This window comes from Garra rufa, chromosome 19, assembly GCF_049309525.1.
Source record: "Garra rufa chromosome 19, GarRuf1.0, whole genome shotgun sequence".
Lineage (NCBI taxonomy): Eukaryota > Metazoa > Chordata > Actinopteri > Cypriniformes > Cyprinidae > Garra > Garra rufa.
This window is the reverse complement of record NC_133379.1, coordinates 16,425,816-16,441,265: the sequence shown is the minus strand read 5'-3', so window position 1 is coordinate 16,441,265 and position 15,450 is coordinate 16,425,816. Positions and strand designations below refer to the sequence as shown.

At 35.5% G+C, this 15,450-nt stretch overlaps 2 protein-coding genes and 2 non-coding genes across 6 annotated transcripts; all 4 read right to left on the bottom strand.

The window, feature by feature from the left end:
• Positions 1-1,230: 1,230 nt before the first annotated feature.
• LOC141292975 (cysteine-rich and transmembrane domain-containing protein 1) lies at positions 1,231-6,467 on the bottom strand. 2 transcript variants are annotated; one of them, XM_073825024.1, is made up of 3 exons: positions 6,255-6,467; positions 3,171-3,472; positions 1,231-2,695 (listed from the first exon to the last, which is right to left on the bottom strand). In XM_073825024.1, exons 2-3 carry the CDS (start codon positions 3,448-3,450, stop codon positions 2,586-2,588), a joined length of 390 nt encoding a protein of 129 aa, XP_073681125.1. In that variant the 5' UTR covers positions 3,451-3,472; positions 6,255-6,467; the 3' UTR covers positions 1,231-2,585. The 2 variants fall into 2 exon arrangements, with proteins under 2 accessions (XP_073681125.1, XP_073681124.1); XM_073825023.1 differs by having other exon boundaries at positions 3,171-3,475; positions 6,255-6,464.
• Positions 6,468-8,233: 1,766 nt separating this feature from the next.
• Positions 8,234-14,105, bottom strand: mat2b (methionine adenosyltransferase 2 non-catalytic beta subunit methionine). 2 transcript variants are annotated; one of them, XM_073824993.1, is made up of 7 exons: positions 13,984-14,105; positions 11,180-11,374; positions 10,946-11,060; positions 10,714-10,860; positions 9,203-9,396; positions 8,922-9,035; positions 8,234-8,720 (listed from the first exon to the last, which is right to left on the bottom strand). In XM_073824993.1, exons 1-7 carry the CDS (start codon positions 14,011-14,013, stop codon positions 8,544-8,546), a joined length of 972 nt encoding a protein of 323 aa, XP_073681094.1. In that variant the 5' UTR covers positions 14,014-14,105; the 3' UTR covers positions 8,234-8,543. The 2 variants fall into 2 exon arrangements, with proteins under 2 accessions (XP_073681094.1, XP_073681093.1); XM_073824992.1 differs by lacking the exon at positions 13,984-14,105 and adding an exon at positions 13,202-13,431.
• Positions 14,106-14,452: 347 nt separating this feature from the next.
• Positions 14,453-14,525, bottom strand: trnav-aac (transfer RNA valine (anticodon AAC)). The gene has a single exon. It is a non-coding gene; the product is annotated as a tRNA-Val (tRNA).
• A 770-nt stretch (positions 14,526-15,295) lies between these two features.
• trnav-cac (transfer RNA valine (anticodon CAC)) lies at positions 15,296-15,368 on the bottom strand. Its single transcript has one exon. It is a non-coding gene; the product is annotated as a tRNA-Val (tRNA).
• Between the last annotated feature and the right edge of the window lie 82 nt (positions 15,369-15,450).

Here is a 15,450-nt window from a genome sequence, read left to right as displayed (position 1 = left end):
GTGTCATGAAAACTGTATTTTTCTGTCTAACTGATTATTTTCCATCTAAAAATACTAGCATAATGCTCTACAATTAAGTCTATATAATAATTTACTCAGACTCAGCGGTTCTATAACACTGCTACATTGTGAATGCAGAGAACAACGACTTGTCCTGTTATTCCCTTATCCAGAATTGTTAAAATGCCAGAGAACTAGAAGTCAAAACCATGATTGTCTAGAGCCAGTGAGGTGGCATGACAGTCAGTTGAACGTTTTCAGGAAGTGTTTTGTGAAGATTTCTGTGGACTATAAGGACTAACATAAACAGAGTTTCCAATTTCTGAACTTTTGCAAACATTTCTACCAATATAGTAGTTATTAATTGTTTTGCTGTTATGTTATGAGGTTTTAGACTGAACGGCCATTGATCAGACTGTCTGTAGCTGTCAGTGCTGACAGTGAGAAAATGGTGAACACAGCTTTGCTTTAAATAGCCTGTTGCAGTGCAGGTGTTGAGTTTACACCCATGGGAACCACTTCCAGTGAAGTGATGCACACTGGTGCTGGGGGAAGGGCTCACTCAAGAGTGTTGCACTTTTCTCTCGAGATTCTGCTAAGTACATGTTGAAAAACTCAAAACAAACAAGGATTGTAGTCTATTCATAAAAGCTGCTTACCAGGAACTTGATGTGTCTTGACATTTGGTAGCCTGGTGTATTTAATCAAACACCTACATAAGAAAAAAAATGCAGAGCTCCAGCAAAGCTAAACCTGTTGAAAAACCAGGATATGCTGGTCAGGTATGTTTTGAAGCATGGCTGCTAGTTTGAGCTGCTCCTTAGCTGGTCCTAAAAAGGAGCTAGTTGCTCAGCCAGCAGCCATGCTTCAAAACATACCTAACCAGCATATGCTGTTTTTTTTTCCAACAAGGGAAGTGGTCAATGTATCCAAAACACCAAATTAGCATAGTTTCAGATATGCAATCATGATTTTTGTCTTGCATAAATGTGAGTAGACAAAAGCCTGTTGTCTGCAGTATCTGAGCTGTGGAGCGCTGAAAACACAATGAGAGGCCTGATAGGTGTGATGACTGAGAAAAAAAAAAGTGAATCATTAATAATGCATTTGCAGCTCAGCAAACAATTCCTAAAAGGATTCCCAGTCAATACAATCTCATTTAGTTACAATTCCACATTTGCTTTCAAGCTGAGGATACAGACAAAAAAGCAGATAATAAATTAGCCAATAATCAGTTGAATATTTTTTACTTTGCGGCAAAGGTTCAGGTCTGTTGCCTCATATGGTTTTTAAAAGGTTCACAAGATGTGCAATTACATTTTCAGAATGCTTTTTGGCAAATGCTTCACAGGGGTGTAGAAGATAAATGTTACATTTTGTTTGTGTTTGTAAAAACAGAAAACACTTTTATAATAGTTAAATATGGCCTCTTATCAGTGTTGGGGATAATGCATTACAAGTAACGCAAGTTACATAATCAGATTACTTTGTTCAAGTAACTAGTAATAATGCTTTACTTTTTTAATTTACAAGAAAATTTGTTACTTTTTCAAATTTGCCATGTATTGATGAACAGTTCTCCTGTCCCCACAGTGAAATGCACTCAGAATTTGACGCAAACCTGCAATAATTTTATGTTAAATGACACAAATATCCTATATATTTGTATTTAATCCAATTTTTTAGCCAACATTTTTGCTGCTGAGCCTCGATGATCCAATTCAACCATACTAATAGGCATACTTACTTTTGTTGTGAAACAACTTTTACATTTGCCAAAACCAGAACTTTTTTATATTAAAAACATGCATGCCAGCTCAGCCAAGATGAGAAAATGTAACAGTAACAACACATTATTTTCCAATAAAACACAATAAGTTACTTTCTAAGAGAGTAACACTATTTTTTTGTAATGCATTACTTTAATAAGTAACTTTCCCAAACGCTGCCTCCTATAATACGCTGAAAAACTATAAGTTGGCTAGTGTAACCACTGTAAACACTGTGGCTCTGTAGTGCTTTCAAAACATTCAAAGCACCCAGACCATCTCGTTGAGCCACACTGATTCAACACAATATATTTTGAAAAATCAATATTATTTTTGGACACCCATTTGATGTAGCTAGTAGAGCAGAAACTACACCCATTTTGAGTAAACAAAAGTGATGACATGTCTTATTTCCATTATTTTATTTAATAGAAACAAACTTTTTCCTTGACTGACTCATATTAAGACAGATCCAACATTCAAGGCCATATTTGATTATCAAATCTGGTCTTATAAACAAGCAAAATGTAAATTTTTGCATTCATTAATAAAGATGACATTTGCATTATTTTCAGAAGACAAATAATAAAAACATTCGGTTTAATATGCCTCTACAAATCTCTCAGTGCGTATCGTGCGTCATTGTAGGAATAAAAAGAGGTGCTCCAAGCTACTAGAAATGGACGCTACAACAAAAACATTGCTCTATTTGTTTCTCAGTTACTTTTTCAGCAGTCAGACATAAATAAAGATTGAAACATGGAGTGAAAGATCATTAAAAACAAAAGAGTGGCTCACAGTAGTTTCCTCATTATTCTAGGTCAACATGTCCCAGAGACAGCAGCAACACAGAGCAGTCCAGCATGCAGTTAGACATGCCTGGTCCCCAGAATCATCCCGTCTGCCCTGCTGCTCCACAACATACACTAGAGGAAAAAAAACACAGAAATGGAGACCGCTCAGAATGGCAGTATGAACTTCACAAGTTTATTGCAAAGTAGATAATAAATTGCATGATTTTCAATTGGTCTCAGAGGGTTTTCGCTGTGTGAGAAAGTTAGACATTTAATTTACACCTAATTAAAGCCTAGATGAATATTGAATTAACATGCTATTTAAAAACCAAGCAGGTCACATAAGCTAAACAATTTAATTATGTAATTGAAACAGCTAAAAACATAACGGTAATCTTCTGACTTGTGTTAACCTCCTATTAAAATGAAGAACACCAAGAAAAACAATAATGTACATACTGTACTGTTGCAGAAACTATGAGCAACCAGCATTTCTACTAACTGTGCTTGTTGTGTTTTGTGTAAACCTGTTGACCTCACTATTACAAATGAGGATGTTTATGAGGAAGAAAGAGTAAAACTAGAGACTGGAAATCAAAGATCTTACCAGTGTTTTTAGGAGGTTCCCCATACCCTGGGCCTCCATACTGTGGTTGTGGGTACCCCTGGTATCCTGGCTGAACTGGGTACGACCCAGGGGGCCCAGGAGGGAAGTTTGGGTAATCAGTGTTGGGCTGGTCAGTTTGGACTGGATATCCTTGGTACGGCTGTGCAGGGTATCCCTGAGGAGGATATCCTTGAGGAGGGTATCCAGGTGCGGCGGGAGGGGGGTATCCTGGAGCGGTGGGACCAGGCCCTGTGTAGGGGGGAGGCTGCTCATAATTCATCTGCACACTGCAGATGAGGGGACTACTGGGAGAGAACAATGATAAACAAGTTATACAACATGTTTAGGACATGTGACATCAAGTGCACCTTTGGTTCTCTCATCTTATTAAACTTATAAAATATATTACTCAGCAGTTAGGAGTTACAAAACTATTACAAAACTAAACCAAATCAGCATTTATACACTACCAGTCAAAAGTTTTTGAACAGTAAAATTTTTAATGTTTTTAAAGACTGCATTTATTTGATCCAAAATACAGTAAAATCTTGAAATAATTGTACTATTTAAAATAACTGAAGAAGTTGAATAGATTTGAAATGTAATTCCTGTGATATCAAAGCTGAACTTTTAGCATCATTACTCGTCACATTTTACTTCAGAAATCATTCTAATATGTTGATTTGCTGCTCAAAAAACATTTATTATTATTATTATGTTGAAAACAGCCAAGTAGTTTTTTGTTTCATGTTTCTTTGATGAATAAACAGCATTTATCTGAAATAGAAATGTCTTTATAATAACTTTTGATCAATTTAAAGCATCCTTGCTAAATAAAAGTATTAATTTCTATTATTTCGATAAAACTGCTGTTAAATACATAATACTGATAAAAATGTGATAAATGCTGATCCTTGGACCTTTCTATTCATCAAAGAATCCTGAAAAAATGTACTCAACAGCAAATCAGCATACTAGAATGATTTCTGAAGGATCATGTGACATGTGACTGGAATAATGATGCTGAAAATTTCGCAGGAATAAATTACATTTTAAAATACACTACCAGTCAAAAGTTTGGACACACTTCCCCATCAAAGAGAATGGGGAAGTGTGTCTAAACTTTTGACTTGTAGTGTATATCGAAATAGAAAGCAGTTAAATTGTAACAAATATTTCACAATAGTACTGCTTTTGCTGTAATTCAGATAAAATAAATGCAGGCTTGGTGAGCAGTAGAGAATTCCTTAAAAAAATTCCTTACGGTTCAAAAAGTTTTGACTGGCAGTGTATATACAGTGAAAACTGAAATATTGTGAAATTATATTACAATTTACGGTAACAAAATGTAATTCATTCCTGTGATGCAAAGTGGAATTACTCCAGTCTCCAGTGTCACATGATCCTTCAGAAATCATTCTAATATGTTGCTCTGCTGCTCAAGAAATGTTTTTAAATTATTATCAATGTTTAAAACTGTGATGTTGCTTAATAATTCTGTGGAAATCGTGATTTGTTTTAGGATAATGAATAGAAAGTTTAAAAAAAACACCATTTATTTGAATTAGAGATTAACATTATGAACATGTTCTCTTTCTAAGCATCATAATGTACATAGTGTTGAAGAGATGAACGTGTCCATTAACCAAATTAAATTAGACCTGAACTGCATGATTCAGTTTGACAATACAATGAGTATAGTACAGTCATACAGATATTTCATTCACATCAAATTAAGCATTGCATTTAGAGAAAAAAACAATGTTGGAAATAAGAGGCAATCATTTTACTCCATTAAATATGATCTGAATCAGTTGATGCATCACATTGAGTCTAAACATCACCTAGTACATGGCCACCTCTTTATATGATCACTGAATATAAGACTCATGAACAGGAATATTCTGTAAACGGAAATGGCACACTTACAACAGCGGTGAGTGAACTGAGAGTATTTGATCGAGCCGAAGTCAAACAGTGCTCTCTTGACTCAGCGATGGTAAATTATTAACTTAATGGCTCTTAATGGAACAAGCTGGCAATGCATTGCTCAAACATCACAGAGACAATGATGAATGAAATGACACCAGCAAATCTACTTTAAACAGAACGTGCTTCTCTAAAAAATGACTGGTGTGAATCTGGACAATATTGTTAGATAATCATAAATCATTACTGTATGTTTATCTTCTGCTTTGAAATGCCATAAAAATGTATAATTAAATATGAACATAGGTCAATTCACTTGCATATATTACACATGTATAAATATTAAAGTATGTTTTAGGTGCCTCCAAAATGGAGGCCATGGGTCCAATAAATAGCAGACTGATGCATTTCTAAATTAATTCATTGTTCACACAGTTTCATGAACACAAAGCTATTACAACATTTGACTAACTCGCTGATAATTAAAGGGCAAATGACTAATCAAATATCAGAAGGAACACAGTACACTCTGATAAACAGCTAAACTAAGACACACCAAGTGAAATCAGCTGACTCAACTGACTGAACTAATGATGAAAAAGTCTTGTTTTGGACCTATACATTAACAAGCCTCACTCTCTGTGACAATGAACGCAGTACTGTTACAGAAACTGCAGTAATAATGAGAATCAGGGGACTGCTCTGGATCCGATTCGTTCAAAACAAGAAGACGATTGTTCACCTGCTGCCAAACAAAGGTCAGGATCTTATTCGCCCACGCGAATAAATGTGCGACACATTATGAAAACACAGTAGTTTACACTACAAACACAAAACTTGGAATACTCATAAAATACGTTAGATCTTCCATGACTTATAAAAATAATGGAACGGCATTATATCATCATGGAGAAAAACAAAAATGCGTTTATTTTTTTTATTTTTTTAAATGCGCCATACAATGTTTAGAGGAAAATGGAGGGGCGGTAAGACCCTGAAGACCAATTCTACCATTCAGTAGTCAATGTTTGACGGGACCAACAAACACATATATTCGCTAGGAAAAGGGACTAAATAATATATAGACAGAACGAATAAATAAATTAGCTAACGTATATTTTCATAGAAAAGGCAGAGAAAGTGTTCTTGTTTTACCTTTGAAAGAAAAATGAGTCTTTTCAGTGAATTCCTCTGATACTTCCTCTGTTGTATTTCAGTGTTTTGTTGTATTATTTCGGCCGTAAACCGCTGAAGCTGCAACCACGAACAAAATAACGCTTCTCGATTAGGTCAGAACGGACGCGGTGATGTCACGTAGACAGCGGTGCGCGGACTCCCATTGGAAAGTTACACTCCCGGTAATATCAGCTGACCGCTATTACAGCAAAGCGTGGAGTGCAACCGAGCGACCCCGCCTCTTTGAGTATACGTCAGCACCATACAAGAAATAGCATGGTCATTTCGGTGTCACGAGGTTTGATAACACAATGTTTCTTATTTATTGTAGGTAATGATAACATAAGATGATACACCCTACTTGTCCGATTTTCCGAAATGCTCTGATTAATCTCAGCACTTAGACGTTATTTATAGGTAAATAACATATTTTGAAATATTAAATATTACTGTAATTTTATGTAACAGGATGTAATATATTTTAAAGTGATAAATAATAAAACAAAACCTAAAGCCTTACAGAATTTATAAACTATATTTGTTAGTAATGCCAAATATGTGATTTCCTAGGACTACGCACCTTTGTTAGGTAAAGGGATCTTACGAAAACCAGCAAAGAAAACTTTAGTCATTTCATCATTTGTGATGGTTAAATTCGAGAGAAACAAAACAATCGTCAACATTTACTTTAACATTACATACCTTTTAATACCTTGACCCTGTGCTTGAGGAACAAGGTAATAGGATGTCTTTACAGCTGTGTTATCTCCCAAGTGTTAGTATTCTTATCTTATCTATGACACTCCTGTTATATAAAGTGTATAGTTTGTTATATAACATTAAAAAGAGTCATTAAAAAGTATATAAAAAAGGAAATAGACTTACAGTTGAAATCAAACATTTACATTCATCTCGCAGAATCTGCAAAATGTTAATTACTTTACCAAAATTAGTGGGATCATACAAAATGCATGTATTTTTTTTTTTTTTTTAGTACTGACCTGAATAAGATATTTCACATAAAAGACGTCCACAAGAGAAAACAATAGTTGAATTTATAACATTTTTACATAAACTTGATTCTTAAAACTGTTCTGTTACCTGAATGATCCATAGCTGTTTTTGTTTAGTGATAGTTGTTCATGCTGGTCCTGAACAGTTGAAACTTACTGTTGTTCTTCAGAAAAGTCTTTCAGGTCCCACAAATTCTTTGGCTTTTCAGCATTTTTTGTGTATTTCACACTGAGGACAACTATTACAGAAGGTTCAAATGCTCACTGATGCTTCAGAAGGAAACACGATGCATTAAGAACCAGGGGTGAAAACTTTTTGAAATTTGAAGATCAGGATGAATTTAACTTATTTTGTCTTCTGGGAAACACGTAAATGTTATGTAGCTTCTGAAGGGCAGTACTAAATGAGAACAAATATGATATTAAGGCAAAATAAGAAAAATGTACACATCGTCATTCTGTTCAAAAGTGTTCACCCCCAGCTCTAAATGTATTGTGTTTCCTTCTGAAGGATCGGTGAGTGTTTAAACCTTCAGTAATAGTTTCTTATGAGTCCTTCAGTTGTCCTCAGTGTTAAAAGATGGATCTCAAAATCATACAGTCATTTTTGGAAAGTGTTAACTGTTCAGGACAAACAAGGGACTCATGAACAACAATCACTAAACAAACAAAAAAAACAGGGTCATTTTTATAAATTCATCTATTATGTAAATGTCTTTTATGTGAAATATCTTATTCAGGTCAGTACTAAATAAAAAAAAAATAACATGAATTTTCTATGATCCCTCTTACTTTGGTAAAATAATTGACATTTTGCAGATTCTGCAAGGTGTATGTAAACAATGATTTTCTCGAACTTCCCAGTACTTCATTCATATTGCATTATTTTGTCCTCAAATAAATGCTTTTTATTTTTTAAGGAAAAAAGAGGGAACAAGCAGAAACTGTGGATATCATCTGTTCCTTTATCAATTTATCATTTACATAAAGTAATACTTTAGGAAAGAAACACAAAGTACAATCGTGGTCAGACTCAGTTACCCGCAGTGCAGTTTGCACAAAAACACAAAGGTGAAATACCTATTGGCTATGATAAATGTATACTTTAACATCAAACAAAGCGGCTGGACTTGTAAAAAGCATGGACCTGTTTTAATTCGGGACTGTGAAATAGGATTGATGCTTGTGTGAAATATTGAAAGGCTGAACATTTAAAACTCTGTTTTCTTCTGAAGTTTGGGATAATGTTGTTGCCTTAATGAAAGACAGTCTGCCTCCATCGTTTGTCATGCTGGAAGGGCCAGAGGCTGTCCCGTATGGCAGTCTTGAAAGGGGTGGCCTCCACACTCAGGCCGAGGAGCTCCAAACGTGAGCACTCTAACTGGGCGTTTTGCGGCCTTTGGGCCCCTGCTCCAGCAGGCTGCTCCGTCATCTACAAACATAAACAGATCACACCGAAACCAAAGTTGGGAGAAAAGATGCGAAGTTAAAGATTTCTTCAACCAAAAAGCATGTTTACATGAACAGACCACATTCTACATAATTATAGCTATGTTATGCATGTGATTATAGGCACTGTATATTCAGACTGTGGATTTATTAAGGGCATCTCTTCAGCTTTTTGTTTACTCACTGGTATTAGATGACTGCTGGGCAGGTTGAACGCGTCTGCTATTGCACAGGAAATCTCATATTTGGTCATCTGCTCTTTGGCAGAGTAATGGAAGATTCCACGCAGTGACGGGTCCTGAGGGCAACAGACACATGCTGTACTGAAATGAATGGTTAAACTGAGCTCCAGTAGATTATATGTTGTGCGTGCATTTTCTACACAGGGACACCAAAGTTTAATCCAGCTCTAGACCTAAACTGAGTTTGACACCCCTGCTATAAAATATACACCAAGCAGCTCACCTGAAGGGCTCTCTCGGCCATGTTCCGACACACACGTGCCACATCATTAGTGTAAGTGGGGAAGCGTTGCTGACAGTGGTCTATGGTGCTGCTCTCGGCTCCCTCCTGAACACGGTCCCACAACACAGTCACTGCGCTCTCTTCAACCTTCTCCACCTCTCCAAACAGAATGGGCACTCGTAGTACAGCTGCGCCTGGCAGTGAACAGAAATTGTTTATAAAGGAAATATACATTTTAATAATAACACAGTTGAAGTCAAAAGTTTACATACACCTTTCAAAATCTGCAAAATGGTAATTAGTTTACCAAAATAAGAGGGATCATACAAAATGCATATTCTTTTTTATTGATTACTGACCTGAATAAGATATTTCACATAAAAGATGTTTACATATAGCCCACAAGAGAAAATAAGTTACATTTATAAAAATTACCCTGTTCAAAAGTTTACATACACTTGATTCCTGATACTGTGTTCTTACCTGAATGATCCACAGCTGTGTCTTTTTGTTTAGTGATTCATGAGTTGCGTATTTGTCCCGAACAGTTAAACTGCCTACTGTTTGTCCAAAAAAAGTCCTTCAAGGTCCCACAGATTCTGTGGTTTTTCAGCATTTTTGTGTATTTGAACCCTTAACAAACAATGACTGTATGATTTTGAGATCCATCTTTTTACACTAAGGACAACCGAGGGACTCATATGCAACTATTACAGAAGGTTCAAACGCTCACTGATACTGATGCAGAAGGAAACACAATGCATTAAGAGCCGGGGGTGAAAACTTTTTGCATTTGAAGATCAGGGGAAATGTAACTTATTTTGTCTTCTGGGGAACACGCAAGTATCTTCTGTAGCTTCTGAAAGGGTAGTACTAAATGGGGTAAAATATAAATATAAATATATATATATATATATATTTAAACAAAAAAATAAAAAAGGACACTATTTAAAAGTTTACACCCCTGCCATTGTTTTTCCTTCTGGAGCATCAGTGAGCGTTTGAACCTTTTTTAAAAGTTGCAATTGAGTCCCTTACTTGTCTTCAGTGTGAAAAGATGGATCTTAAAATCATACAGTCATTGTTGGAAAGGGTTCAAATACACAGAAATGCTGAAAAGCCAAAGAATTTGTGAGACCTAAAGGATTTTTCTGAAGAACAGCAGGCAGTTTAACTGTTCCGGACAAACAAGGGACTGATGAACAACTTTCACTAAAAAAAAAAAAAAGTAACAACACAGTATTAAGAATCAAGTGTATGTAAACTTTTGAACAGGGTCATTTTTATAAATTCAACTATTATTTTCTCTTGTAGACTATGTGTAAACATCTTTTATGTGAAATGTCTTATTCAGGTCAGTACTTAATAAAACATAACATGCATTTTGTATGATTCCTTCTATTTTGTCAAAATAATTAAACATTTTCAGACTCTGCAAGGTGTAAATAAACTTTTGACCTCAACTGTATTTTGCAATACAGTTAGATCTTTTCAGATGAAAAACAACATACTTGGGCAGTGTCTGAGAATCTCCCTTTCACCCTCTAGCTTGGACTTCCCATACAAATTCAAAGGATTGGGGGCATCGTTTTCTCCGTAAGGAGGATTACGTCCATCAAAAACGTAATCTGTGCTGATGTAGATGAGGAAGATGCCACCTGTGGGAAAGGATAACAGAGAACTTCAGTGAGCAATTTTTGATTTTTCTAACCATATCTAACATAGATTTGTCACTCTACTAACTTGCTTCTTTGGCCAGAGTAGAGCATGCATGCACATTCAGGTTCATGGCTGCTTCAGTATGACGCTCCACCACATCTGGCCTCCTCTCAGCAGCACAGTGCACAATGACATGAGGCTGACATTTACAAAATAAAGAAAAATACTTGTGACGCATCAAACATGTACTGTATGAACAAAAGAAAATGTGTTGGTGGTAGGAGAATAGTAGTGGCTGATCTTAGGGTAATGAGTTACCTGAAACCCCTGAATGACCCCTCGCACCGCGTCTTCATCCAAGAGATTACACTTCAGGAAACTAGGCCGCGCACGGTTGAACCCACTCCCCAAAGCATTCCAGTCATTGTTCTTGAACTCTTTGTAAACAGCACGGCCCAGTAGCCCTGTTGCGCCAGTCACAAGCACACGCCGATATGGAGTGTAGACTTCATCCTAAATGACAGAACCAAGTAAATTGACACTAATAGTACGCATACATAAACGTCAGATGTTAAATAAACAACTAGATAATGTCTTTAAAATGGCCCAGAATTTATGTGAAGCTTCATTCACTACACTAGCTACACTAAAAAAATGTGTGTTAAATGTTTGTAGTAAACAACAGATACTTCTCAGAAGAAGCAAACTGAGTGGCATGTTGTTCATTCATTTATAATTGTTCAACTAATCAATTCATGGAACACATTTTATAACACAAATGATCCTTGTATCTGTAGATGTTTGTAGTAGAAAATAGAATAAATCTTTTCTTAATAACTAATAATTGTTGGAAAAGTCAATCTATGGGATGCATTTTATTTTATGATACACATGATCGCTGTGTCTATGAGATGTGTCATTTTATTTTATGGAATACTGGGTATAACGATATAAGGTCCGAAATGTGATTGACAATCCAAGAACCAATGAGAGTCGTCCCTCACAGAATCTGGACCCGCCCTACAACATTATTGGCAGATTATTTCAATTCGCGGGGTCTAATGTCAACTGATGGGAAAAAGCTAATGTCGATAAGTGTGTGACTCTGCAAACAGCAAACCAAGTGAAGAAAGGTAAAATATTACAACGTTCCTGAGAAGTTTAAAGTTATCTAGCTATCGTCGCGTTGATGAACTGTACTACTGAAGTAAAGTTTAGGACTTGGAGAAGAGTACGTGACACTGGACCGCATAAACAATTTACCTCAGGCATTTATTTCATCGTGTGAGGTAACTTATTATTAATATTTTGTTATTTCGAATACGTTGTCTTGGTAATTTAAATTAGCCGTGTTGGTTGTTATTGTTAGAAGAAATTCCACTTTTCAGACCAAGAAGTAGAATTATACATTAGTGAATTCATATGTGTAACAGAAGACCAAATCTTGTTTGTATTACGATTATAGTTATGAAGACACTTGAACATTTTCTTGTAAAACTAGCATCGCTTTCAGCATCATACCAGAGAACACGCCTCTAACCTTCCTCAACCAGTTATTGGTTATATAATATATTTCATTCGTGCATAATATGATTTGCAAACGTTTGAAACCTGCAGCCCTTAACAAGCTGACAGTGGAAATTTCTCGATGCTGTTATGCAGTCGATGCTGAAGCTGCAAGGCTCAGGTGTTTATTAGTCGCTAAAGTCGCCACCCTCAGGACATTTAGTGGAACTACAGCTGGGTTGGATGTTGGCTGTTTGGTTGCAGAAAGTTCTTTCATTATAGATGTTCAGTCCTTTTAAACGTCATTGGCATAGTTGATATTTTTGGTCTTGACAGGCATGCATTTTAAATTACATTTTATTTTCTTTGTACAGATGAAATTTGGTTTTCCATTCTTTTATATCTTCTCAGTCTCAAGCACATTGTACTGCAACTCGAAATCAACCGACTTGCACGTAGACACTTAAAAAGAAAACTGGTTAATGGAATTAACCAACAGAGGGCTTAAATGGCACTGTATCTCACAGTAGCTTTAATAAGGCAAAAATGAAAATGAACAACATAAGAAGCACTATCTGTCTCATTTTTCAGGTAGAATTTAATATTTATATTAGTTTCAAGTGCTGGTAAACAACTCAAACATGATCAGTTGCGTGCTTATATGCCACAACTAAAACTAAACTATGCCAGAACAACACACGATTTGTATTTCTATTTATATTATAAACAACAAAATGATACTGGACGGGATTATAAAGCATTAATTTTGAAATAAAGTTGCTTTGGCTTGTATACCATGGAGGTGCTTCCGTAGAAATGGAGGAACACTCTTACCTGAACAAGCTCAACGTGCCCGGGTTTGAAATGTATCTTAAGCTCTTTATCTCTGATACTCATTTCAGTGTGGCTACAGTTATCATATCCTGAAGGAGAGACCTCTATTTCTAATGCGCCACTCAGTCCTTAAACCCTCTTGGAACGGCTGGTTCGTGCTGTCAAATTAGGCCCGCGTCCGGTGTGATCTATAGAACATACAGACGTAACGCTGACGCCTGTTTATGTTCTGGAGATTAGTGAATCTCTATGTCATCCTTGCAGTGTAAACAGCGGCTTTTGACCAAAACAAAGACAAGTGTTCTAGCGCATCATAACTGCGCAGTTTTGCGCAGTTCTTATGCGGATGAGTTTCGCTTTAGTTCGCGTCAGATGTTTTATCTGCTGTCTTCCAGACTATTTTCAATATCATATGTTGGCATATTTGCAAGTGAATATGTTATAGGAATGACAAAATACTGAAACACTCTATAGGAGTAAAAGTTTAAAATAGATTAACGACACAATTACAATGAGTTCCTCAAAATAGACCGAAAGCTTATACAAAGCTAATAGCCTTAAAACGTTTCCAAACAGCATGAAATCGTCCATATTTCGTTTTCACTCTGAAACATAGATTTCTATAATATAAACATCGTTTGAATAAACCATTTACCCACGAATATAATTAACTGCTTTATTAGCTTCGTACTTACAGAGATGCAGCTGAAATCTCTAAAGAATATCTATACTGGTGCTACATTAAATCACACAAATGCCATTTAAATAAATTAAAAATTTACCTGATCATCCTCGTAGTTAAAACCAGGCATATTTGGATCATATGCAGATGTAGAGTGAAGCCTTTAGCATGAAAATGTTATTTCAAGTCCTTGTTCTGCAGCTACAGTGGTGATTTCAGAATAAAAGTCCTGGTACCTGTTCCTATAAAAGTCCCTGTTGATTTATTTAGGTTAAAAAATATAAAGAGAGGACCTTCTTTTATCCTAGTTAAATTAAGTTATTAACAAAAAATAATATTTACTACTGATATTTTATAATATAACGCTCTTATACAAAATTATTATTATTATTATTATTATTATTATTATTTTCCCCTTTGTTAGGGATAGGGTGAGAAGGGGTAACTAGGTATTTCTGTCACTGGTTGGTGTTATGTTTGTATGTATGTACATTTTAATGTTTCTGGCCTGTGTATTCAACTGGGCTTTCTTAGTGTAACTGGTATTATTATAAGGGGGGAAAAAAAGTTGTTTCCGCCCGGTTTCGAACCGGGGACCTTTCGCGTGTTAGGCGAACGTGATAACCACTACACTACGGAAACCTTATGCAGGGGGTTATGGGTAATGTCTGTTTTCTCAATGTTGTCCCAATGTCCTGTTTTAACAGACCTATATACCATTGCACACTATAATTCACGGCACACTGTTTTATCGAATTATGTTTTATGAATGCTGCTTGGAAAATAGAGTTTTGCCCATTTTTTGTTCTTCTACCTTCTTTTATGTTTTGTGAAAACATCTTTTCAGGATTCTAAAATGATTTAAAAGTTCCACAAAGCAGCATTTATTTCAAATAGAATCTTTTATAACATTATACATGTTTTACTGTGACTTTTGATCAGTTTAATCCATATTTGCTGAATAAAAGCATTCATTTCAATTTAAAAAAAAACATAACCCAAACTTTTGAATGTTAGTATATCATGAATGTTAGTGACATTTCTTAGAAATGCAGCTTTTTAAAAATAATAAGAAATGCACTGTATTACACTGAAGACTGGAGTAATGGCTTCTGAAAATTCAGCTTCACATCACAGGAATAAATTATATTTTAAAATATATTACGATAGAAAACAGTTATTTTAAGTTGTAATACTGTTTCACAATATTAGTGTTTTTACTGTATTTTTGAGTACATAAATGCAGCCTTGGTCCACATAACATAATTACAAACATTTAAAAATCATGTTTTAAAACTTTTAACAGGTACTGTACTATTAAATATATCAGTAAAAGTAGGCAGTAAAACAAAAAAGTTAGTTAAAACACTTATGGATGCTTTATTCAGAGAGAGAGAGAAAAAAAAAAAAGTTGTTTCCGCCCGGTTTCGAACCGGGGACCTTTCGCGTGTGAGGCGAACGTGATAACCACTACACTACGGAAACCACATGTTTAACTGGCCTTGCATATGGGGTGATATTCATAAGTAAGAATGAACTAAAGCACATTTTTGAGAAATACTTCTAA